The sequence below is a fragment of the Kogia breviceps genome, chromosome 11, assembly GCF_026419965.1.
Source record: "Kogia breviceps isolate mKogBre1 chromosome 11, mKogBre1 haplotype 1, whole genome shotgun sequence".
NCBI classification, from domain to species: domain Eukaryota; kingdom Metazoa; phylum Chordata; class Mammalia; order Artiodactyla; family Physeteridae; genus Kogia; species Kogia breviceps.
The window spans coordinates 74094976-74121814 of record NC_081320.1 but is presented as its reverse complement, the minus strand read 5'-3'; the positions used below and the strand labels follow the sequence as shown (position 1 = coordinate 74121814).

Here is a 26839-nt window from a genome sequence, read left to right as displayed (position 1 = left end):
GCATATACCCTGAGAAAACCATAATTCAAAAAGACTCATGTACCAAAATGTTCATTGCAGCTCTATTTACAATAGCCAGGACATGGAAGCAACCTAAGTGTCCATCAACAGATGAATGGATAAAGAAGATGTGGCACATATATACAATGGAATATTACTCAGCCATAAAAAGAAATGAAACTGAGTTATTTATAATGAGGTGGATGGACCTGGAGTCTGTCATACAGAGTGAAGTAAGTCAGAAGGAGAAAAACAAATACCATATGCTAACACATATATATGGACTCTAAGGGAAAAAAATGTCATGAAGAGATTAGTGGTAGGACAGGAATAAAACACAGACTTACTAGAGCATGGACTTGAGGATATGGGGAGGGGGAAGGGTGGGCTGTGATGAAGTGGGAGAGTGGCAGGGACATATATACACTTCCAAATGTAAATTAGATAGCTAGTGGGAAGCTGCCACATAGCACAGGGAGATCACCTCTGTGCTTTGTGACCACCTAGAGGGGTGGGATAGGGAAGGTGGGAGAGAGGGTGATGCAAGAGGGAAGAGATATGGGAACATATGTATATGTATAACTGATTCACTTTGTTGTAAAGGAGAAACTAACACACTATTGTAAAACAGTTATACTCAAATAAAGATGTTAAAAAAATAAAAAAATAAAAAGCTGATAGAACTAGTAAGGCAGTTTAAGAAGGTTGGTGGATACAAGACCAATGTATAAAAATCAGTTGTATTTCTATATGTTAGTTATGAACAATCAGAAATTGAAAAAAAAAGCTTTTAATCAATACTATTTAAAATAGCATAGAAAATTAAATACTTATGGATAAATCTGACAAAAGAGGTGCAAGATCTGTGCATTTGAAAACCACAAAATGTTGCTAAGAGTAATCAAAGAAGACCTAAATGAATGAGAGATAGAGATATCACATTCATGAGTTGGACTTAATATTGTTAAGCTGTCAACTATCCCCAAATTGATCTATAGATTCAATGCAACCTGAATAAAAATCTCAGCATGTTATTTTTGTAGAAATGGACAAGTTAAAATTTATATGGAAATGCAAAGGACCTAGAATAGCCAAAACTATTTTGAAAAAGAAAAAGCTGGAGGGCTAACACTACCTGATTTTAAGACATTATAAAGGTACAGTAATCAAGAAAGTGTTATTGACATCAAGATAGACAAATGGATCAATGAAACAGAATAGAGATTCCAAAACTAGATCCACATTTATATGGACAACTGATTTTCAACAAAGGTGCAACAGCAATTTAGTGAAGAAAAGAGTCTTTTCAACATGGTGCTAGAACAAGTGAATATCCATGTGCAAAAACCAAAACAAAACATCTTCGATTCATACCTCACATTATATACAAAAATTAACTCAAAATGGATCATACATCCAAGTGTAAAACTATAAAACTAGGAAACATAGGAGAAAGCTTGGGGTAGGAAAAGCTTTCTTAGGTACAATACTAAAAGCACAATTAATATAAGAAAAACTGATAAATTGGACTTTGACAAAATTCAAAACGACTTTGACAAATTCAAAACTTCTCTTCTTAGAAAGGCACTATTTAGGGAATGAAAAGACACACCACAGATGGGAGAAAATATTTGCAAATCATGTATCTGATATAGAAATAAAGAACCTACAAGGTAGACTCAAAACTCTATAATATATGTGCCACATCTTCTTTATCCATTCATCTGGGTTTTTTTGGTTTTTGTTTTTGTTTTAAATTTTAAATTTATTTTTTATACATTTATTTTTGGCTGTGTTGGGTCTTCATTGCTGCGCGTGGGCTCTCTCCAGCTGCGGTGAGCGGGGCCACTCTTCGTTGCTGTGTGCGGGCTTCTCATTACGGTGGTTTCTCTCATTGCGGAGCATGGGCTCTAGACGCACGGGCTTCAGTAGTTGTGGCTCACGGGCTTAGCTGCTCTGCAGCATGTGGGATCCTCCCGGACCAGGGCTCGAACCCATGTCCCCTGCGCTGGCAGGCGGATTCTTAACCACTACACCATCAGGGAAGCACCCATTCATCTGTTGATGGACACTTAGGTTGTTTCCATGTGCTGGCTATTGTAAACAGAGGTGCAATGAACATTTTGGTACATGACTCTTTTTGAATTATGGTTTTCTCAGGGTATATGCCCAGTAATGGGATTGCTGGGTCATATGGTAGTTCTATTTTTAGTTTTTTAAGGAACCTCCATACTGTTCTCCAGTGGCTGTATCAATTTACATTCCCACCAGCAGTGCAAGAGGGTTCCCTTTTCTCCACAGCCTCTCCAGCATTTATTGTTTGTAGATTTTTTGATGATGGCCATTCTGACTGTGGCACATATATACAATGGAATATTACTCAGCCATAAAAGGAAACAAAATTGAGTTATTTGTAGTGAGGTGGATGGACCTAGAGTCTGTCATACAGAGTGAAGTAAGTCAGAAAGAGAAAAACAAATACCATATGCCTACACATATATATGGAATCTAAAAAAAAAAAAAAAATGGTCATGAAGAATCTAGGGGCAAGACGGGAATAAAGAAGCAGACCTACTAGAGAATGGACTTGAGGATATGGGTAGGGGGAAGGGTAAGCTGGGACAAAGTGAGAGAGTGGCACAGACATATATACACTACCAAACAAAAAATAGCTAGCTAGTGGGAAGCAGCGCATAGCACAGGGAGATCAGCTCGGTGCTTTGTGACCACCTAGAGGGGTGGGGTAGGGAGGGAGATGCAAGAGGGAAGAGATATGGGGACATATGTATATGTGTAACTCATTCACTTTGTTATAAAGCAGAAACTAACACACCATTGTAAAGCAATTATACTCTAATAAAGACGTTTAAAAAACTCTATAATAAGAAAACAAATAACTCAATAAAACAATGCACAAAAATTTTGAATAGACTCTTCATCAAAGAAGTTATGGATGGTAAATAAGCACCTAAAAATATGATCATCATTAGTCTGGAAATGCGAATTAAAGCCACAATGAGATACCTGTACATATCTATAAGAACGGCCCAAATTAAAAAGACTGGCAATACCAAATGTTGGTGAGACATGGAGAATGAGGAAATCTCATAGTACTTTGGAAACAGGGCAATTTCTCCAAAAATTAAATGTAAATCTAAAATATGATCCAGCCATTCCACTCCTAGATATTTACCCAAGTGAAAGGAAAGCATGTGTCAATAACAAAAACTAGTACACAGATGTTCACAGCAGCTTTTTTTGTAATATCCAAAACAAATGTCCATAATAGGCGAAGGAATCCACCAACTGTGGCATAGCCATACAATGAAATACTACTCAGCAATAAAAAGGAATGAACTACTGATACATGTAACAACACTGAGAAATCTCAAAATAATTATGTTGTGTGAAAGAAGCCAGGCAAAAAGGAAAAAAAAAGCACATACCACCTGATTCCATTTTATATATAATTCTAGAAGATGAAATGAAACTAATTCATGGGAACCAAAATCATGCCATCTCATTTTGAAACTTTCAAAGAAAAAAAAATCATTGACTGTTTCAGAGCAAGCAGGATAAGGAGCAACATTATAAACAGCCGAGTACTAACCTTGGCAACTGCACATCGAACAGCCATTGACCTGTCAGTTAAGAGAGACCTGGCATTCTTATAAATATCACGATGACAGGAAGCTGCTGCACCACCCAGTCCATTTAGAACTTTCTGTAAACTCATTAAGATTTCACTTCGCCCTTGAGACTAGAAAAGAACATAAAGCAAATTCTACGTTTAAATAAGAACATACCAAAAGACAAAAGTTCTCTGGGCCTAATGGTCTTACCTCTAAACATAAATAGTAAGTAATGAAAAATAAAAAAGTATTTTAGAACGTACCTGAAAGGTAAAAATAATCATTAACTTCAGCAAAATAATGATTTGAGAAATCAGGTTACAATAAGTAAACATATTCTTATGTTTCCATGATCTGTTGAAGTGCAAATAATGAGAACATGACAAATTCAAAAGCTTCAATATAATACCTCAAGGACCCAAGCTTTCAGAATATGAAAAGTTAAGTAAAAAGTACTTAAGAATATAAACCATCTAAAAGAGGAAGAAAACATCCAACACATTTTAAAAACTTCTCACAGATATATTCCAAACTATCAACTTCTTGAGACTACTTTGAACTCGTTTTTATACTCTTATTGTGCTTGATTCATATTTCTGATAGTATACTTATTCAAACATAGATTTCTTTCACTAGACTGTAAGCTCTTTGAGGTCAGGGAGTAGATCTTATTCATCTTTATATGACTAACGCCTGAGAATATGTCCTCAATTCTTGCTTAATAAATTAATAGACAAAGAGTTCCCAGAAGAGGTGTTGTCCAAGAAATCTTTAGCTTTCCTAGACAAAGAATTAGACTATGAGACCAGTGCTTGGTCTATTTTTCGTTAACCCCAAATGAACAAGAAATTTTCAGAAGTAATACCAAACTGACATGACAAAACAGAACTATTTTTACTTCATATTAGTTGCTGTGCATTGAATACTGTCCCGCCAAAAGATGAGTTCAAGTCCTATGCCCTGTTACCTGTGAACATGACTTTATTTGGAAATAAGGTCTTTGCAGATGAAATCAAGTAAAGATGAGGTCATACTATATTAGGGTGGACCCTAATCCTTATAATAGAAGAATCTGGTATCCTTATAATAGAAGCATTTGGACACAAAACACAGATGCATAGGGAGAACACCATATGACAATAGAGACAGAAATTGGAGAGATACATCTGCAAACCAAGGAATACCACCAAAGCCAAGGACGGTTAGCAACAACCAGAAGCTAAGAAGGCATGGAAGGACTATTCCCAAGAGCTATCAGAGGAAGCACGGCCCTGCTGATACCTTGATTTCACACTTCTAGCTTCCAGAAATGTGAGACAATAAATTTCTGTTATTTTAAGCCACCCAGTCTGTGGTAATTTATTAAGGCAGCCGTAGGAAACTAATACATTAGCTATGGCACAAAAAATAATATGGCAGTACAAAAATATCCCTAGGGCTAAATAAAATAATACATAAACCTATTCTTTGTCAAGGTAAAGCATTCTTTCCCTTCTCCCTGAAATATGAGGTAATGTACATTAAAACAAGGGGCAAGTAATATTTTTTTGCAAGTAACAATTTTAAATTACCCTCTTGCTAAGCAATGTAAGTACTACACTGACAGAAAAAAGGCAACATATATTTTTAACTAACATCTAACTCCCACCACAAGCAAAACATTTAAATATTTGTTGTAAAACTTACCTCTGCACTTTTCAGAGATTTCAAAAGATTATTTACTGTTTCTGGAAATGCACTGCCTAACATTCTCCCCATTTTTTCATAAAATGCTCCAACACAAGCCACTGCAGCCCTGTAAGAAGTGACATTTTCACCAGTCACTGTTCAGATTAATAATTTTATAACAGTTTTTTTATTTTCAGAAATCAATTTGTATTTGTGCAGGACACTTTTGGCCACAAATCCTTAATTTTCAACTTTCAAGAACACCTTGTTGACTCTTGGCTATCATCAAAAAGTCTACAAATAATAAATGCTGGAGATGGTGTGGAGAAAAGGGAACCCTCCTACACTGTTGGTGGGAATGTAAACTGGTGCAGCCACTATGGAAAACAGTATGGAGGTTCCTTAAAAAACTAAAAATAGAGCTACCATATGATCCAGCAATCCCACTCCTAGGCATATATCCTGAAAAGATGAAAACTCTAACTTGAAAAGACAGAGGCACCCAATGTTCATAGCAGCACTATTTATAATGGCCAAGACATGGAAACAAACTAAGTGCCCATCAACAGATGACTGGTTTAAGAAGATGTGGTGTAAATATACAATGGAGGGCTTCCCTGGTGGCGCAGTGGTTGAGAGTCCGCTTGCCGATGCAGGGGACACGGGTTCGTGCCCCGGTCTGGGAAGAACCCACATGCTGCGAAGCGGATGGGCCCGTGAGCCATGGCTGCCAAGCCTGTGCTCCGCAACGGGAGAGGCCACAACAGTGAGAGGCCCACATAGCACACACACACACACAAAAAAAACAAAAAAACAATGGAATACTACTCATCCATAAAAAAGAATGCAATATTGCCATTTGCAATAACATGGATGAACCTAGAGAGTATCATACTAAGTAAGTCAAAGAAAGATAAATATTATATGATATTACTTACATATGGAATCTAAAACATAATACAAATGAACCCAATAGACAAAACAGAAACAGACTCACAGACACAGAAAACAAACTTATGGTTACCAAAGGGAGAAAAGGGGGGAGGGATAAATTAGGAATATGGGATTAGCAGATACAAACTACTATACATAAAATAGGTAAGCAACAAGGATCTACTGTACAGCACAGGGAACTATATTCAATATCTTGTAATAACCTATAATGGAAGATGATCTGAAAACTATATATACATATAAAACTGACTCACTTTGCTGTATACCTGAAACTAACACAATATCATTAATCAACTATATTTCAATTAAAAATTTTTTAAAAAAAGAATACCTTGTTTATTCTGTATAATTGTAACAGATACTATGGATAATCAAATTGTATTCTTGTTAGGAAAATAAGAGAATAAACATATATTTATATAACAAATCATACCCATCCTTTGGAAAGAAACCCAGCCTTCCCTTTTGAGGACTTTTCAAATTATGTCCATCCACAATGATCCCTCTCCTCTCTCATTATACGTAAAATGTCAACCACTCATTCTGACAAAATTATAATGTTTCCTGTGTTGCAACTTGACCATTTTATATGTCTATATCTTACCCTGCCCTGCCAACGGAAATGTGAAGTCCAGAAACAGAGAAGGTTATACATTTTTGTATTGCTCACAGTATCTGCCTCTTAATATATAAATAGCAATTACTTGTAAAATTTAATCTAAATGGGTTTAAAAGAACACCTGACTACATAGAAGAAGAAATGTAACAGCAGCCCATCTCTTCCCATGGTAGGGAAATCACCCTACCATCACTCATGTAAACAGTAAATAAGTAAATAGCTCTGAGCTTAGCTTAGAGGCAGGAGCTGGGCATAAAGGTATATCCTCTGGAGTCTGGCAGATATGTACCTAAATCCTAGAACCTGTCACACAATAGCTATGTGTCCTAAGCAAGTTACTCTGAGGCTGAAAGAGATTAAACATAGTTTACTATCGTACAAGCAATTAACAGCAGAATCAGGGAATCAACCTTCACTTCTTTGACCCCAAATCACATGCTTTTTCAATACTCTATAGGCTGATAACAAAGCTAAAAATGACTGAGGTCACATACCAGAATATATTAGTGAATTCCTAAATAGAACCCATGAATCCACTGGAAATATATATGAATAATATGTAATATGTAATAAAGTCTACTTAGCCAGAACTATAAAATTACGTGTGGATTTGCCAAGTGGTAGAGAACTAAATCACAAAACTATTAACATAGCTTCAAACTCCAAAATAAACTGGAAAACACTGATACACTCTAATCTCTTCTAAAATTTTTAAGAGCTACATCTATCCCAAACAACACAAAACTTAATCACAACATATCTATGAAGTTGAAAACAGACCTAAAAATCAATGTCTGGGTTCAGAATAATTTCTCCATTTCCTCTAAGCTATTATTATACTGGTCCTGGCTCCTTGAATGTTGGTGTTCTAAAGTTGTATCCTTGCTATCTTCTCTTCTCACACAGTATTATAATACTCTTCCTAGGTAACTTTATCCATACTAAAGGGTTCAGCCTACTCTAATATCTTCATTCTCTACTCACCAAAATGACATTCTCAGCTCAGGTCTCTGAAATCCAGACCAGGATTTCCAACTGCTTACTACACACTGTCACTTGGATATTCCCACTTGGACTCCAAATTCAGCATGCCCAGAACTGGACTCATTATTTTCCCCTCAACTTATTCCTCCCACTATTTTGTATCTTTCTGTAAGCACTGTAAATAAGGTATAAATAAGCCACTTCTGTTTCCAATTATCAGTTTCCTTTGTCTAGAAAATAGGTTAGCAAACCACCGCCTGCAGGTCAAATCTGGCCCATCATCCAGCCTGCTACCTGCTGTTGTAAATTGTTTCATTGGTACGCAGCTGTACTCATTTATTTACATACCATCTATGGCAGAGCTGAGTAGCTGCAACAGAGATGATATCCCACAAAGCCAAAACTATTTACTATCTGGCCCTTTCCATAAAATTTGTCAGTCCATGACCTGTCACATCCATCTTCCCCTTTTCCCATCTCAACCCCTTACTTGACTCATTTCCATATTTCCCTCCTGGATAGATGATCTTCTCTGGCTGATGCTTCTTTGAGATGGCTTTGTTGACGCTGTTCTCTCACACCACGGCTAAATTTATTCAGGTGTTACTTTCCCGCCCACGACACTCCTCACTGCACTATAATAATTCCTGATTTTCTTATTTGACTCTTTCACAGGATGCATCCCTATGCCATTATCCTCAAGACTTGCTCTGAAAATGTCTGCCCTTGACTCAGACCACAGGTATGGGCTTGAAATTGGGTCAAACCCTTAATTTAGGAGTCAGCAAACTTGCAGGCAAAATGGTCTCTTGTCTCAGGTACTCAGTTCTGCCATTTAAGTGTGAAAGCAGCCACCGCCTAAATGAAGGAGCATGTTTGTATTCTAATAAACTTTATTTACAAAATAGATGGCAAGCTGGATTTGGCCTGTGGGCTATAGTTTGCCCATTCCTGCCTCAATCTCATCACCTAGAAAATCTTTACTTTTCTTTCCATCCCAGCCAAGAATATTATCTCCTCCCAAAATTACCAAAAACCCCTGTGCAAATTGCTGACATCATACCAATTCTCTGTAGTTTGCTAAAAGTCCCAGGGGCAATGGAGCATATGTTGAAATAGAACCCCTTTCCCAGACCTACTTAGAGCTTTCAATGTCAGCAGCATGTCTCAGGTTCCATCTACACAGGGGTCTTTATGATCAGCAGGCCCTTATTAAGATAAATTACTCTGAAAAAACAAGTTTCAAGGGTCAATCTCAAAGTAAGTACTTACAATTTTGTTGGTAAGTAGGCTGCAGTGTCATCCTTATTTCTGATAATGTCATTACATTTATCAAGTGTTTGAAAAACAGTGAAAGTATCTCCAATGCTATAAAGGGCTGCAAGATTTTTAGCTAACAATTTTCGCGTAGGTGGTCCAGGTGAACTACTTATTAATCCAGTTAATTGTTCAACAAGTTTTTTCTGTTTTTCCTTTACATCAGTCTGTTATAAAAAAATAAAGAACATCATCAGTTTTTTTCTTATATATAATTTTGTTACCTTTTAGTGAAAAATTTAAAATACTTAACAGTTAAGGCACTCTAATAATTAAAATCTATATTACATTAGGCATAAAACCATAAATGAGAATTTTCAAGATAAGGAAGAGTTCAGTAAAAAAAATGAACCATTCTTTCCTAGATTAAATATTCTCCTCATTCTCCTCCTCCACAAAGTTAGCTGCCAATAAAAGTGACTACTCTATATCCAAAAAGTTTCCATGCTGACTTATTAAAGAATAAAACCAACAGGCAGTCAAAGGATGTAAAATATTGGGTGTATGGACAATTGACATCTTAGAACTCAGCTAGGGTCCCCTGTAAACGCAAAGTCAGTAGTTCATAAAGTTACAGGTCAGTAAAGGAAACCAAAAGAAACTCTGAAGAGCTCTAGGCAACAGAAGAAATATTCAGATCTACTCGTAATCAATGCTGAGAATTCATCCATCCATTAAAGAAATACTTATTGTGCACTTATATGCCATGCACTATTCTAGGTACTGGGGTGCAAGAGTGATTACAATAGACAGTCTCTGCCCTCATGAAGTTTACATTCTAGTGGGGAGAAACAGAGTTTACCAAATAAACAAAGGAATACTGTGAGTTCTTCATGTTTTATACAGATTAGTAAGAAAAAGACATCTCTGAAAAGAAGTGAAGATGTGAGTTATGCAGATATCTGGGAGAAGAACATTGCAGGCAGGGAACAAGTACAAGGGCCTTGAGGTGGGAGCATACTCAGCATGCTTGAGGCCAGCAAGAAGCCAGTGTGGCCAGAGCAAAATAAGACAGAGGAAGGAGCAGGAGACGAAGTCAGAATGATACACGAGAGCAGGTCATGCAATGCCTCATACACCATTGTAAGAACTTTGTATTTTATTCTCAGTGAGAGTCTGAGGCAGAGAAGGGACACGATTAAATGCTTTAACAGGGTCTTTCTGACTACTGAGCTGAGGATACGCTACAAGGTACATGGCTGGAAGCACAGTGAGCACTTAAGAAGTTGTGGCAATAATCCGACAAGAAATGAGGGTGGTAACAATGGAAATAATGTGAAGTAACTGAATTCTGGATATATTTAGGGGAGAGACCCAATATGATTTGCTGATAAATATGATGTGGAGTTTGAGAAAAAGAAGAAAGTGAAGAATGGCTCTAAGATTTATGACCTGAGCAACCAGAAGGATTATATGGTCACTTCCTGAGATAGAAAGCACTGGGGAAAGGACAGGTTTGAGACAGTGAAATGGAGAACTTAGTTTTAGATATGTTAACTTTGAGATGCTGTTTAGATATTCAAGAGAAAGAGGTGGAGTAGCTAGTTGGATATCTGGGAATCATTACTACACAGATGGCAGTAAAAATCATGAGATTAGATGCTATCACTGAAGGAGTAAGATGTGATTTTTTTTTAATAAAAATAAAAAAAGAGTGCCCAGGACTGAGAAAGAGCTAGCAAAAGAGAACGAGGAACTAGTGAACAGGAGTAGAATTAAAAGCAAATAGTGTCTTGGGAACCACAAATAGGAAAAACTTCACACCAACTGTGCATCAACAGTAATGATAACTATTTTTTAATTTGGGTGAAGGGTGTACAGATGTTCATATTATTATGCTTCATAATTTGGATATACTTTTTATATACTCTTTTGTATTTTTCAATTTCACAACAAAAAAAGGTATTTTGTGCTTTAAGAAAGAGGATTAGATATGTGCTTTACGATAGAGTATCAGCTATGTCAAAAGCTGCTGACAGCCCTGTTAAAACAGAATACTGACTGTTGGTTTGGGCAATACAAGATCTGTTTCAGTGTAATGGAGGTAACAAATATCCAGCTGGAGTGGGTTTAAGAGAAAATAGAAACTCCCAGTTAAAGACTGTAAATGAATCCATGCATTAACTCTGTCTCTCCAGAAACTAAAAGGATACTAAAGGGCAACCAAAAAAAAAACAACAAAAAAACCCACCAATATAAAAGGGCAAAGAAAACAGAAAAAGAATCAATGCAAAATATAGAAGCCAGGTATCCCCAATATGGAAAGTTAAGAAGAGCCCCAACTTCCAACAGAGGACCCCTGAAAAGCTCATGTTTGTTCATTGTTGCTCTTGTTTTGAGGCCCCAAATGCTTATGGAAGAGACAGTAAAGTCGTGCCTAGAAATGGAAGGAATGGTTGAGAGTCTATTTAAGAAGCTGTAAGACTCCCACATCTCTCTCTCCTCCATCCTGAACTTAGTGAGCTCGGGCACAGCTGTGAGCTGGGAAAACTGCACTGAAAACAGGGGGATTAAGTAAAAGCTTAGACACTGAATGTTGAAGTCCCCAGCCTTCTCCCCCAAATCCTAGAACCTAAGCAGCTAGTCATATACCCTAGGACACTAGAGTAAAAAGTCTTATAGGGAATGACTAGCTCAGAAAAACCTAAAGGGGTTCCTCAAAGAATTGGACTAGTCTATGGCGAAGCACACTTCACCCTGACCAGAAAACTTTTACTACTCACTCTAAAATTTGAGCAGACAGCCAAATTTGCCTCATATGTTTGAGGAAAGCATCTAATTTTAAAGACAGCATCTAATTGTAAAGACAAAAAATAAACACACAAATAATGAAAAGTAACTTGGGTGAAAAGATTGTGAAAGAAAAAGGAAAAAGAAAGAAAAGCCTATTATTAACTCTTCAGAGAGACAAGTGAAGATACTGGAATTGCTACACAGCACCGAGGGACCACATGATATTGGAGATAATGAATTTAAAGCGACAGCAGTCGGGGATTCCCTGGTGGCGCAGTGGTTAAGAATCTGCCTGCCAATGCAGGGGACAAGGATTCGAGCCCTGGTCTGGAAAGATCCCACATGCCGCGGAGCAACTAAGCCCATGCGCCACAACTACTGAGCCTGCGCTCTAGAGCCCGAGTGCCACAACTACTGAGCCTGAGCTCTAGAGCTTGCGTGTCACAACTACTGAGCCCGTGTGCCACAACTACCGAAGCCCGTGCACCTAGAGCCCGTGCTCTACAAGAGAAGCCACCGCAATGAGAAGCCCGTGCAAGACCCAACGCAATCAAAAATTAAAATTAAAAATAAATAAATTTGTTTAAAAAAAAGAAGTGACAGCAGTCATATAATCATGTTTTTCTCCACTCACATGCAGATGTCCAGGTAGAAACATGAAGTCTTTATCCAGGCAATAAGCTGGATTTAAATGAGGTTTGGGTTTTGCCACAGGATAGAAAAGCACAGAGAAGAAATTCTTACTACAGTACAGTGTAATATTCTCAAATTCCACAAACGACCCACAACCTCCAAAACATAATGTGTTTTCTTACAAATCACGTACACATAATAGTCTTTATATATGTTAACCCAGCTAGAAAAAAAGTAATACCATACCTTGTTGGCAGCAACCAAGACTTTATCAAGAAATCGCAACCATTCAAAGATAAAAACTGGTCTCTTCGCTTCAGTGATTTGAGCCAAAGCTTCTTCATTCAGCAGTAAACTGTGGGCTAACTCCATTACTGAAGTTTTAATTTCATACCTTAAATAAACAATTTTAAAATACTTGTAAGAACTTGTTAATATTAAAAGTCAAACTTAACAAATGTAATCACTAAGAAATGAAAAATAAGGCTTTACTTCTCATTTCATTCGGAGGAAACTTACATAACTTCCTTGAGGCAAAACCTGAGAACCTAATTTTAAAGGATAAGAGTGCAAACAGGGCTTCCCTGGTGGCGCAGTGGTTGAGAATCCGCCTGCCGATGCAGGAGACACGGGTTCGTGCCCTGGTCCGGGAAGATCTCACATGCCGCGGAGCAACTAAGCCCGTGAGCCATGGCCGCTGGGCCTGCGCGTCCGGAGCCTGTGCTCCGCAACGGGAGAGGCCACAACAGTGAGAGGCCCGCATACCGCAAAAAAAAAAAAAAAAGAGTGCAAACAAAGGAAAGTCATGCTTGGTGAGGAAGAATGAATAAATTGTAAATAAGACATTATAGAAGGAAAATGCCTAGCAAGACACGTCATTAACCCATTCCATAAACGGGAAAACTGAAGCACTGAGGTCAAACACCAGCTGGGCCTGACAACCCATCCTCCGTTTTCCTCTTCCACTGCTGCACCTGCCCCAGGAGGAGGTCAAAACGTCCCAGCCGACAGATCCCACACTGGAAGGTTCCGAGAGTTTTCCTACGGGGATGAGGTGGCGGCGGGAGGCCAGGTCCCCGCGGCCGAAGCTTCAGCGAAAAGGCCGGGCGGTCCAGGAACGCAGCTGGCAGAGGCCGCGCGCGCTGCAGGTCCGGGTAAACCCGGCTATTTGGAGGAAGGCAGCGCAGCGCCGGGCCCGAGGCCGTCTCAGGCCTCGGCCGAGTCACCCGGGCTGTCAACCCCAGGAGGCGGCGACCCGGACACAACTCTGGCGCCTGAAAACTGATAACCTAGTGGGGCCTTGGGGGGGGGGTGTGTGTGTGTGGGGGGGGGGGTGTGTGTGTGTGGGTGTGTGTGTGTGTGTGTGTGTGTGTGTGTGTGTGTGTGTGTGTGTGTGTGTGTGTAACAACGTGCACGCTACGGCGGCGGACGGGTCGGCCTCACCTCCTAGTCTGGTAGGGGTAGACGAGCTGAGCTCCGCAGCTAGAAGAAGCCTCCAAGGGACCCGGATGCCCCGCCTCCCGCACCTCTGTCAGACGGAAGCTCGAGGAGAGCGCGTGCGCGGAAGTCTGATCCTGCGCAAGCGCACTTAACCACGTCCGCTTGGCCCCGCCTGCCTCCGGTTTCCAATTGACACTGGCTACGGAAACTCATGGGAGCGAAGGCCCAGAGGTCCCGCATAGGTTGGTGAGCGTCTGCGCAGCGCTAGCTTTCGCGAGCTGGCCTGGGGAGAGTAGAGCTGCCAGGTTAGGAGCTGTGGGCGCCTGGTGGAATGATGAAGGGCGGTGATCTGTGCACTGGCTGTGACTACCCATCACACCATCACCAATGTTCCCACCCGTGAGTGGTCGCGTCTGTGGCACGCTTGCAACCGGGAGGGTCGCGACAGGGAAGGGATCAGCGACCCCTGAGAGGAGTGTTTGGGTCTGACGCGCTTCTTGTCACCTTTCTACTGTACATATAACTACTTAGTCCATCTTTCCACTTGGGTGTGTAATGGGACTCTCAGTACATGTGAAGCAGCACTCTTATTGCCACCTCCCTGCCCACTATCTGCCAAAAAACAAAACAAAAACAGAACCTGATGCTACAGTCTAACCGCTCTCAAAGACTCTTAACTACATTCTTCCAGGTATTCAGACCAAAAGCCTTGAAGTAATCTTTGACATCAATCTTTCCCACACCACTGCCAATCCAGCAGCAAATCCCGTTACCTCTATCTTCAGAATATACCCAGAATCCGATCGTTTCTCACTACTTACACTGCTGTCACTGTGATCCAAGCCACCGTCATTCTGCCAGGATTATCGCCTTGTGAAGTTTATCCTTATCCTTATGGGAACAGATGATGCTAAAGTATAGGGTACCCATAAAAGGGGGGTTTTAAAAACCTGTAACCCCTCTGCATAGCACTTTAGAGCTAAGTAGGTCCCTTAAAAATAATCGAATCCTATTTGCAGTAGAAAGAGCTCTGAGACCTGGATTTTTTTTTTTTTTTTTTTTTTCTGTACCCGGACCTCTCACTGTTGTGGCCTCTCCCGTTGCGGAGCAGAGGCTCCGGACGCGCAGGTTCAGCGGCCATGGCTCATGGGCCCAGCCGCTCCGCGGCATGTGGGATCTTCCCGGACCGGGGCACGAACCCGTGTCCCCTGCATCGGCAGGCGGACTCTCAACCACTGCGCCACCAGGGAAGCCCGAGACCTGGATTTTTTGCGGTGTTGAGCAAGTCATTTAGCCATACTGAGTCTTAATTAAAGCAGGACTAACTGTCCGTACCTCACAGAGTTGTTAATGGTAATTAAATGGGATAAAAATGTTTGATACACTCGGTAGGTGATCATTATGTATAAAAATACTATTATTACAAATGAAGAATCTGAGGTTTAGAGACAGTGGGTGAATTACCACAAGTGCTGGATATAGTCTTACATACTTTTAACTTATTGTACTATAATAAAAGGAAAATTAGGCAAAATTAAGCTGTAAGGTTTAAGGATGCATGTGTGGATGATGAAACCATGAAGAAAAGGAAGTGACTGGAAGGGGTGCGATAGGGTAGGGGACAGGGAGGGCTTCTGGGTGGCTGACAAGGTTCTATCTGCTGATATGGGTGATGATTTCTATTATCTTTTGCTGTAGAACAAATTATTCTAAAGTTTAGCAGCTTGAAATAACTATAATCATTTATTATCTCACAGTTTCTGTGGGTCAGGAGTTTGTTAGTGGTTTAACTTAGCTTGGAATTTAAGAAGTTGTAATGCGGACTTCCCTGGTGGTCCAGTGGTTAAGACTCTGTGCTTCCAGTGCAGGGGGCATGGTTTCGACCCCTGCTCGAGGAACTAAGCTCCCACATGCCGCACCACACGGCCAAAAAAATAATAAATAAATAATCAAAAAATAAAAATTAAAAAAAGAAGTTGTAAGGAAGATGCCATCCCACAGTGAGCATCTGAAGGCTTGACTGGGGCTGGAGGATCCATTTCTAAGGTGACTCACTTGTGTCACTCCCAAGTTTGTGCTGATTGTCAACAGGAGCCCTCAGTTCCTCCTGTGTGGACTTCTCCATAGATCTGCTTAAATATCCTTACTACATAACAGCTGACTTCCTTCAGAGGGAGTGATCTAACTAACTTCAGAGTTAGAGTGATCTAAGAGCTGTAGTGTCTTTTACGACCAAGAAGTCACACTCCACCATTTCTACAATATCCTGTTGGTTACATAAGTCAACCCGTTCACTGTGGAAGGTTGTTGAAAACCAAGAGGTAAAAATCACTGGGGGCCATCTTGGAGGCTACCACATGGTTACAAGAGTGTTTGCCTCGTAAAAATGCACTAAGCTACACATTTATTTTATGCAGTTTTCTGTATTGATAGATTTACAAGAAGATTTTTAAAAAATAAGACATGGCGACACAGGAAGAAAGTATTCCGTTACTACAAAATCAGAAATATAATTAAAGACCCTTCTTATCCTCATCATAGCTAAACACTGAGGATTTATGATGTTTGGGACACAGTGGTAGGCAGTGGGTATAGAGGGGACTTATCTTTATGGTTTACAGCCTAGTTGGGAAGATATACATTAAAAATATAAAAACTAGTACAGTAATACTGTTTTCATCCAATGGAATTGTCCAGACTCTTGGTTACAGTTGAAGAACCCCTGTTCAAACAAGCTTAAATAATGAGGACACTTATCAGCCTTATGTAGCTGGGAAGAATGGTAGGTCATAGCATTAAAGAAAGTGCTGCAGGAATCAGGGCCTTGGGAACTAGGGTTGGAGACTCATTGCCTTTAGGCCTGTCTCTATCTGGCTTCATTCTGCAGAACAGGATCTCTTTGAATGGCCAAGAAGATGGCCATCCACAGCCCAGCTTCACATACTTCCAGTTTAGAAACCCCAACAAAGAGAGCTTCTTTTCCCTGCAATCCATATATTCGTATCATTAGGGAAAGAGATGCTTACTTGCCCTGTTTAGGTCATCCCCTCGCCTTTGCTAGGACATAAGATACTATAACTGGCCATCTTGTGCCCAAGAGAGTATATGGTACTAAGATTGCCACCCTCCACTAGAACCACAAGGACGGCAGAGGGCCAGGTTTCCAAAGGGAAGGATGGTGAGCAGGCCAAAACAGCATATGTGCACCGCAACAAGTGACTCCACTTTTGGATCCAGCAACTGGACCAGCAGCATTGATAGCACCTGGGCGCCTGTTAGAAATGCAGGACCTCAAGCTCCAGCTCAGAATCAGACTCTGCATTTTAAGAAGATCCCAGGGCAATTCATATACACAATAAAGTTTGAAGTGTACTTTATAATTACATGATTTTAACTACTTTGGATAGAAACTGTCCTCAAAAGTGTTTCCACATAAGTGAATTGTTAACTATATCAAGTTACCAATGAACAGCTTGAACATAAAGTGCTGTGGAGAGAGGCCTGAAGTGGTCAGGACAGGCTTTTGTGAAGGAGGGTAGCCTAGGCCTAGGAGGAGGGAACTGTCTGTGGTGTGTTCAGAGGGCAATGAGAGAGACCATGTGGCGTGACTAATTAGTCCTAGAGGAGAGTCAGAGGTCAGATTATGAAGGATCTCTCCGGCTAACATGTGAAAATGATGGTTCCTCCACTGCCCACAGGGTAAAGTTTACTGAAGGATTTGAAACTGACAACTATCATAGCCTGACTTATGTTTTTAAAAAACCACTCTGGAGAGGTTCTAGAGGATGGGTTGGAGGAGGAGAGGCCAAAGACAATGAGACCAATTAGGAAGCAGTTGTAATAGTTCAGGTGAGAAAAAAGTGCCTGAACGAAAGCAGTGGTCACAACTATAGGAAAAAAATGCCTATGGGGGATAATACGGAGGAAGAGTTGACAGAGGTTTATAAGAGGTCAGGAAGGGGGAGATAGTGGTGACGTTAATTTGGAAATACAGGGATGAAGGAGGTCTTGGGAGGGAGAAGAGAATGAGTTGTTTGGATTGTTGAGTTTGAGAGCTCCACCCAGAAGGATGTCAAAAGGACACTTGAATATGGAGTAGAGTTCTAGAGAAAGGTCATGGCTGGGGATGCATACAGGTTTATTTCCATTTTGGTAAACTGAAAATTAGTAATCGTTACTTTATCCTATTTGATTTGTAGATGGTTTTGCCATATGAAGCTGAACATGGCAGAAGAAGAGGACTATATGTCTGATTCCTTCATTAATGTCCAGTAAGTAATGTGCACACCCCATGAAATGATATGTGTAAGACATTAGTGGAGATTTGTCAGCAATGCCATTGATTTTATATATTTTTATTTTTTATAAATTTATTTATTTTGTTTATTTATTTGTGGCTGCATTGGGTCTTCGCTGCTGCGCAGCCCCCTTCCAGCTGCAGTAAGCAGGGGCTAAGACTCACCGCAGTTTGTGGGCCTCTCATTGCCGTGGCCTCTCCCGTTTCGGAGCACGGGCTCCAGGTGGGTGGGCTTCAGTAGTTGTAGCATGCAAGCTCCAGAGCGCAGGCCCAGCAGCTGTGGTGCACAGGCCCAGTTGCTCCACAGCATGTGGGATCTTCCCGGACCGGGCACGAACCCGCATTCCCTGCATTGGCAGGCGGACTCCCAACCACTGCGCCACCAGGGAAGCCCTAAGCGATGCCACTGATTTTAAAGGTGAGGTTGGAAGTTAGTCTTATTGCTTCATGGAAATACTTCCTACATGTCTATAGTACAAAGATACTAGAAATCTCTTCTTCCTTTTTAATGCTAGGTGTTTTTTTCTTGCCCTTGATTCTTTTTATTCCCCTCTTCCAAGGATATTTACTGTCTTACTTCATTTCATCTCATCGCCTCTTAATACCTGCTGTCCAGCTTTGCTTTTTATTATAGCCAACCTCTTAGAAAAATCAGTCTGAACCTACCATTTCTAATTTCTTCAACTCTGTACTTTTAGTTTCTTACAATATGGTACCAGCCTTCATCATTTTAACTAACGCAGCCATGCTCAAAGGACATTGGTTATGTTCTAACAGTGGTGACAAGATGCTCCTAGAGGTAGCACTGAAATATTAAGTAGTGTCAAGTGAGTAAGTGGCAAAGCTATGAGAAACTTTCATGTACTGGTCCAAAATAACCTTTTCCCTCATCCTTCAGAGAAGATATCAGACCAGGCTTGCCAATGCTGAGGCAAATCCGAGAAGCCCGTCGAAAAGAAGAAAAGCAACAGGAAGCTAATTTGAAAAATAAGCAGAAGAGTTTAAAAGAAGAAGAACAAGAGAGACGTGACATTGGATTGAAGAATGCACTAGGCTGTGAAAACAAAGGGTTTGCTTTGCTCCAGAAGATGGGATATAAAAGTGGTCAGGCCCTCGGCAAAAGTGGTGAGTCACAGCCAGAAATAAACAGCTGTTAATTTATTGATGAGTACCAGTGATGACTCTTTAATCTCTGTCCCTCTACACAGAAATTGAAACAACTTAAGCTTCCTAGGCTCTTATTGTTGCTGGCAAGCTTATGGAGAACTTCCATCTTCCCACATCCACTTTAGACATGTGCCATCAAGAGCTGCTTATCTGCCCAGCTCGGCCTCAAAGGCGCTAACAAGTGGGATGGACGAGGCTTACAATGGAGGCAGCAGCTAAGAATGGTGACAAGAGAAGGGTTAAGAAGTACAGTGGCCCAAAGGACAGTGAAGCAACATCGGAGATGATGGCAGGACTCTGCCCTGCTTGCTCTGTACCTGTGGCAGCTGCCTGAGTGACCACTCAGCTGGAGAAGCCCAGTTCTCACCTCTCTTTTAGGAATGAGATTGCTTATTAAGAGATAGAGGCCATATACGTATAGTAGCTTCTGTAAACTGTTTTTCTCCTGTCCTCTCCTTTATTTTCATTGCTTTGACCTTCACCTCGCAAGGCTTTGCTCTCTCTTGTGGCTCCCGCCCTCCTGGATATATATCAGTGTTTTCACTTCTTAAAATCCTTCCTACCTTCAGGTGGTGTTGCAGGCTGTGGATCAGCCTTATCGAGGACTAAGTATTTGAAGGCAAGGGTGGTAGTTGATTGTAGAGTACTGATGTTCAGTTTCAGTTCTGAGTATCATTGAAACTGAAGGGGATAAGCATAGAACGTTATAAAGTTGCATACTGCACCTTTCTGTAGTTTAAGGAAGAATTTCTAAAGTCGTTTGTGTTTTGTTCTCTTTTGTGTTTTTTTTAGGAGACGGTATTGTTGAACCAATTCCTCTCAATGTCAAAACAGGTAAGTAATTATTTTTGAGGCTATTTACCAGTAATAACAACTTACACTTAAATTTAGCACATATATTTGCTTAATAAATACTTTTTTATGGTGGTACTATTATAGTTCTTATCATAAGACACCCTCAGTAAAATGTTTCTTAGTTAAACTTCTAGACCTTTTAAACTAAAAGTAAAAGTAAGTTTTAGTCAGTATAAAATAAAATTTTAATCATAAAAATACAGGGGAAAAAGTGTTGTAACCATTAAAAACACAAAGCTATTTTTGTCCACTGAGTGTCCTAAAAGTATCCTGAGACAGATGTATCCATTAAATGTTTTTCTTCATACTTTGGACAAATTAAAGAGAAAAAAATATATACTTTATTTGTTCATCATATTTATATGTAAGTATGACAGTTGATACTGTTTTCCCAATTTGAAAAAATGTGTATAGTATTACCATTTTATTAGATCAGACCAATGATCTTTGTAAAAATCAACTTATGTGTTTGGGTTAAAAAAAATCTCTAGTGTTTTCTCCCATTCTTCTTATCAAGTGATTTTGAGTGATTGTACTCAAATTAGAATTGCATTTAATCTGTAAGTATTTAGGGAATTCCCTGGAAGTCCAACGGTTAGGACTTGGCACTTTCACTGCTTAGGGCTTGGGTTCAATCCCTGGTTGGGGAACTAAGATCCCACAAGCCGTAAGGTATGGCCAGAAAAAGAAAATTTAAGTTGTCATGTTTTGAAATATAAAGTCACTACATTTCTCATCAGTGTGTCCTGTTTGAGCAGGAAAAAGTGGCATTGGTCATGAGGCATTACTAAAACGGAAAGCAGAGGAAAAATTGGAAAGCTACAGAAGAAAGACTCACATGAAAAAACAAGTTGAAGAAAGAGCTGCAGAACAGTTTCGGTATTTTAGCTGTTTAAGTTTCACCTTTTCTTTATTGTGGTATGTTTTCTGGTACTTGGACATATAAAATGGATAAAGAGAGCACAGACCTCTAGTGTACTATTTTTTTCTTTGCATCAGAATGCGAATTAAAAATAAGCAAGATGAAATGAAGCTAGAAGGAGACCTTAGAAGAAGCCAGACAGCCTGTCAACAATTGGATACTCAGAAGGTAAGCCTTTTACCTGCTTTCAGTTTGGTAAAGTGTTTTGGCACCCAGTGTGATTTGCTGTGTATTTTTATTGTTAAAAAGAGAGAGAGAAAGAGAGAACTCCAAGCCTGGTGTATCTACCCACTAAAGCTTCCATTTAAAATGCACTATTGATGTATGATAACTGATACTCATAATAATGACTTGTTCACTGCAGGAACCTGAGTAGTCTGAATTATCCTCTAAGGATAAAATACCATTTTTACACTTAACTGTTCTCCACTTATTTGAATATTGATTACTCAGGACTATTATGTGTGGAAATTCTGTTCACCAGGATATTTGGTTAACCAGAATAGCCTATTTTCAGTCCATATCCAATACTGTATGTGTCTCTAACTAGTAAAATCATGGTAGACTACTATCTATTTCAGATTTGAGTGGTTCTTAAAATTCAATTTTGATTTGATTTCATTTCTTTTTTATTTTGATCATTCAATTACCATCAAAATAAAATAACTTCATTTAAAATCTCAAAAATGGGGGGCTTTGGACTTCCCTGGTGGTGCAGTGGTTAAGAATCCACCTGCCAATGAAGGGGACACGGGTTCGAGCCCTGGTCTGGGAAGACCCACATGCCACAGAGCAACTAAGCCTGTGCACCGCAACTACTGAGCATGCGCTCTGCAGCCTGTGAGCCACAACTACTGAGCCCACGTGCCACAACTACTGAAGCCCACGTGCCTAGAGCCTGTGCTCCTCAACAAGAGAAGCCACTGCAGTGAGAAGCCCTTGCACCGCAACCAAGAGTAGCCCCTGCTCCCCGCAACTAGAGAAAGCCCAGTCGCAGCAATGAAGACCCAATGCAGCCAAAAAAATAAATAAATTTTTTAAAAAGAATTTAAAAGTTTCCGTCAATTAAAAAAAACAAGTCTTGGGCTTCCCTGGTGGTGCAGTGGTTGAGAGTCCGCCTGCCAATGCAGGGGACACGGGTTTGTGCCCCGGTCCAGGAAGATCCCACATACCGCGGAGCAGCTAGGCCCGTGAGCCATGGCCGCTGAGCCTGCGCTCCGCAACGGGAGAGTCCACAAAAGTGAGAGGCCTGCGTACCGCAAAAAAAAAAAAAAGTCTCAAAAATGTTTGTAAAATTTCCTTCATATGTAAATAGATTGCTGGAAGCAATCTCTCTTTTCTCTATTTCCATAGCACATTATTTTGAATATGTGTCGTGATACTTAAGATTTCCTCGCTGATATGTACCATTTTATACCCATTAAGCTACTTATACCCATAGCTTCTTTTCCCTACTAGATTGTCAGCAACTGGGAGGCAGTATTCTAACTGGGTTTTGCATCCCCCCATAGTTCATAGTGCTTTACTCTTAAAGCAGCGCTCAGTAAATATTTAATTGAGAGAATGAATTCATGTTGACAGGAACATACTTGTGATAGAGTTATGTTTAGCTATGTTTAATTGGGAATAATTCTACATTTTCAGAATATTCAGGTTCCCAGGGAGGCATGGTACTGGTTGAGGCTTGAAGAGGAAACTGAAGAAGAGGAAGAGGAAGAAAAAGAACAAGATGAAGATGAACATAAGAGTGAAGATTTAAGTGTATGTGTTGGCACCAGTTCCGTAAGCTGGCTGTCTCAGCCTTGGCACGATTAACATTTTGAACTGGGCAGTTGTTGTGGGGGGGGGGGGCATTCTGTGCATTGTGAGATGTCTGGGAGCATCTGTGGCCTCCACCCACCAGATGTCCATTTCACTTCCCCCTTGTGACAACGGAAAATGTCTTCAGACATTACATTTTCCCCCCGAGGTGAAAAAATCACCCCTGGAGAACCACTGCATCACAGGTTTATTTCATGAACCCCAAAGCAAAACTTAATATAATTTTCCCCATTAGCTTCAGTCTACCCTCTCACCTCAGTTTTAGTTTGGAGGATGGATTAGCCGCAAATGTAACTTGTTCTACCTTGTTTCCTGCTGAACTCCTGGAAGTGATTCTGAGTACCTCCCTCCCCCACCCACAAACAAAACAAAGCAAAAAACCACAATTCAAAGGAAGTAGAGATTATTCAAGAAAAGAATACACATTTCTATAGTTACTTTGTATAAAAGAGTATGTACCAGACGTTCACAATTTGAAAACCATATGTTCCACTTAACTGGGAGACCATTGATGAGAACTTTAGTAGTAGAGCGAGACAGTTTCACCCAGATTTGTTGAAAGTAGAAGGGGTCTTTAAAGGATGCTGATTCTAATAGAGCCAGCCAAGATCTATTGTTGAAATGTTAACAAGGGGTCTCTGTTGTGTCTGACAGATGTGAAAATAGGGTAACTGGTAAACTGGGACATGTTCTAATATATTCTGCCCTTGACACCTCTCCTAACTGGTTGAGGGTGTAGTAGAAGACTTAGGGCCTTAGGGTAATTCAGCATGACCTAAGAGACCCGAAAACCAAGATTCTGTTCAATGTGAACTATTTTTTTTTAAATCACATTTATTTTTTATTTATTTATTTATTTTTTGTGGTACGCGGGCCTCTCACTGTTGCGGCCTCTCCCGTTGCGGAGCACAGGCTCCAGACGCGCAGGCTCAGCGGCCATGGCTCACGGGCCCAGCCGCTCCGCGGCACGTGGGATCTTCCCAGACCGGGGCACGAACCCGTGTCCCCTGCATCGGCAGGCGGACTCCCAACCACTGCGCCACCAGGGAAGCCCCAATGTGAACTATTAATATGCTTGTATCCTATACCTAGGTACTGGAAAAATTACAAATATTGACTAGTTATTTAAGAGAAGAACATCTGTATTGTATTTGGTGTGGAACAGCCTATGAAGGTAAGAAGATACTTTGTACTTTTAAAAAATATTGAATACAAACTCTTTGATTTTAGCTTTGATTTTTTATGAAAGTCACATTTCCCATAGACAATGGAAAATTTTTTTATTCCATCCAAATGGCCGTGTTGGATGAATGTTTTAAAGAAATAGTGGACAGAGAAATAATTGAGGGTTGATTAAAAGTGCTTTTAACTTTTCAGAAACTGAATGTGCAGAAGGGAATTTTTCAGTCTTCTATTTCAAAAGAAACAGAGTTTTTAATCACTTGAGGATGTTGAATTTTTTTCATGCTTTATTTTTCATGACTCTTCAGCTACCTGAAAAATACAGTAAATTTTTAGAACTAAGTTTTTTGTATTTACGTAGAATACTGTCCCTGAACCATAGAAATAAGAATGTTGAAATCCACTCCATTGTTTTTTCATTGTAAGGAAAGAAATGGTTTAAAATGTGTCAAATGTCTTTAACAGACACAAGTGCTTTCCCTTCTAACACACTTGCCCAAGTCAGCTTTGCTAACTTGAATTTAAGGACTTTGTACATGAGAGGTGAAGATTTTTGGGTTATTGTTGTATCTTCTCTTGGTTTGTTTAGCAGAGTAAGAAGCAAACATAGCTACAAAATACATGTCATGTTGAAATAATTTTCTAGAATAGTATACTATGTATTCATTGTTCCTTTTCCTCACATAAATTACAGATAAAGAAGACCTGTCTTCAAATTGCCCAGGACCAACTTCTGCAGATCATGACTAAGATTATTCTCAATAAAGTAGAAGCTTGGCAAATGTTGTTGTTTCCTAAAGACAGACAGTTGAGCAGTTAGAATTTCCACATTTTTGACACCAGTAAAGAAAGAGGGCCTTTATATGTTTCATTGTTTTTGTACATTAGAAGTACTTTGTACTTTAGAATATAATTGTTCACTGGCTTCAAAAACATAATGGAAAGCCACTTCAGAACACAAGTATTATAGACATGGGCAATTACAATTTATGACTCTTGTGACATTTATGGGGTTTAAGGACACCAACTCTTATTCCCTTCTTCACTTTGGAACAAATTCAGAAATAAGACATGGGAGTTAGAGATCAAAATATCAGCTTTATTATCAATGAAATAAAGAGCTAGTTGACTTGTTCTTCAGTCATGCTCCCTGTGAGATCTCATTGGTTAGAGAGAACTGCCGACCTTGCCTCGGAGGGACAGAGCCCATCTTTGCATTAGGAAACCATTAGCTTTCAAGGTGAGAGAACCAACCCCTCAGGGGTGGGGCCATACATGCTCAGTTCCTTTTCCCAAAATCCCTCATCAGGTGAGACACCTCTCTGTTGAGACGGAATGAATACAGGTTCACAGAGCTTGTTCCCACACTTCTGTCTTCCAAGGAGCAAGAAGAAGTTCCCTTCCATCCATGCAAGCATGAGAAGGAGGGGAAAAGTATTCCCCTCAATAAGGGTAATGTCAGAGGCAAGGTTCCATTAATAGTACTTAATTCTAATCAGTTTTAGAAACATAGTAATTATGATATTCCGTAAAATCGTGCGTTTTCATAGCAATGTGTATGTCCATTATAAGTGAACAATTGCCCATTTTGGCTAAAGAAACAATAATTAGGAGTAACCTTTAATATCAGGTGATCCAACTTCTTAATCCCTTTGACAACATTCCTAGCAGGTAGTAATCCAACCTCTGCCTTTATTCCTCCAGCCACAGAGAGCTCACTGCCTTAAAATGGACCATTGCATTGCTGGGTAGCTCTAAGTCATTTTTAAAGTTATTTTTCTGTCCTAAGCTGAATTCTGCTTCCCTAAAATTTAACCAGATATAGCTAAAGACATACCATGTGGCACACCTCTTAGAGAGCTCCATCTAAGTTTGGGCATCAAAATCAGGAACTTTTTTAAAGTTCACAATTTCAGGTGCCACCCTTAGTGACTTGATTCAGCTAGTCTAGGATAGTTTCTGGATATCTATTTATTTTAAAGTTCTAAGAATGTGTCTGATTATCACCTGTGGAGGAGAACTAGTGCTCTAGGTTAAAGTAGAGCATCACTGTTCTTTGGATCAAGTTGTGACCTCATCTGTACAGTTTTACAGCTCACCTTTCAGTAGCATTGAGCAAGAGATCAGCCTCTTCTTTTTATTATAAACATCATACCTGACAACATAGTAGAAGCTAACCTACACTTGCCCAAATTAAGATAATCAATAGTACGAATTGTATTAGCCTCTGACCTAATGTGACCTAGTTCACTTGTTCTCAAGTCTAACTTGGGGAGCTTTAAAAAAAATGATAGGGGCTTCCCTGGTGGCGCAGTGGTTGAGAGTCCGCCTGCCGATGCAGGAGATACGGGTTCGTGCCCTGGTCCGGGAGGATCCCACATGCCGCGGAGCAACTAAGCCCGTGAGCCATGGCCGCTGGGCCTGCGCGTCCGGAGCCTGTGCTCCGCAACGGGAGAGGCCACAACAGTGAGAGGCCCGCATACCACAAAAAAAAAAAAAAAAAAAAAAAAAATGATATTACAAAGGTCCCACCTCCAGAGATTCTGATGTGATTGGTCACTGTGGCCTGTGTATCACTACCCTTGACTCTAAAATGCAACAGAGGGACTTCCTGG

General features: G+C 40.1%; 3 protein-coding genes across 10 annotated transcripts in view; 1 reads left to right on the top strand and 2 right to left on the bottom strand.

The window, feature by feature from the left end:
- The window catches only part of HEATR5B (HEAT repeat containing 5B), an 89952-nt gene extending 75881 nt beyond the window's left edge, over window positions 1-14071 (bottom strand). The window contains exons 1-5 of the mRNA XM_059079287.2: window positions 13984-14071; window positions 12787-12934; window positions 9130-9341; window positions 5319-5427; window positions 3611-3760 (exon numbers count right to left, since the gene is read on the bottom strand). Of these exons, the coding sequence (XP_058935270.1) occupies window positions 3611-3760; window positions 5319-5427; window positions 9130-9341; window positions 12787-12912 (597 nt within the window). The 5' untranslated portion in view covers window positions 12913-12934; window positions 13984-14071. The remainder of the gene's footprint in view (window positions 1-3610; window positions 3761-5318; window positions 5428-9129; window positions 9342-12786; window positions 12935-13983) is intronic.
- Window positions 14072-14118: 47 nt separating this feature from the next.
- On the top strand, window positions 14119-25006 carry GPATCH11 (G-patch domain containing 11). Of its 8 annotated transcripts, none has more exons than XM_067007802.1 (9): window positions 14119-14222; window positions 18180-18251; window positions 19176-19402; window positions 20237-20278; window positions 21058-21178; window positions 21299-21389; window positions 22866-22982; window positions 24135-24216; window positions 24919-25006. In XM_067007802.1, exons 2-9 carry the CDS (start codon window positions 18193-18195, stop codon window positions 24972-24974), a joined length of 795 nt encoding a protein of 264 aa, XP_066863903.1. In that variant the 5' UTR covers window positions 14119-14222; window positions 18180-18192; the 3' UTR covers window positions 24975-25006. The 8 variants fall into 8 exon arrangements, with proteins under 8 accessions (XP_066863903.1, XP_066863904.1, XP_058935288.1 ...); XM_067007803.1 differs by having other exon boundaries at window positions 14141-14226; XM_059079305.2 differs by having other exon boundaries at window positions 14144-14285.
- EIF2AK2 (eukaryotic translation initiation factor 2 alpha kinase 2) overlaps window positions 24272-26839 on the bottom strand; it is a 43767-nt gene continuing 41199 nt past the window's right edge. The window contains exon 17 of the transcript XR_010835583.1: window positions 24272-24536. The gene's annotated coding sequence lies outside the window, so the exon portion shown is untranslated. The remainder of the gene's footprint in view (window positions 24537-26839) is intronic.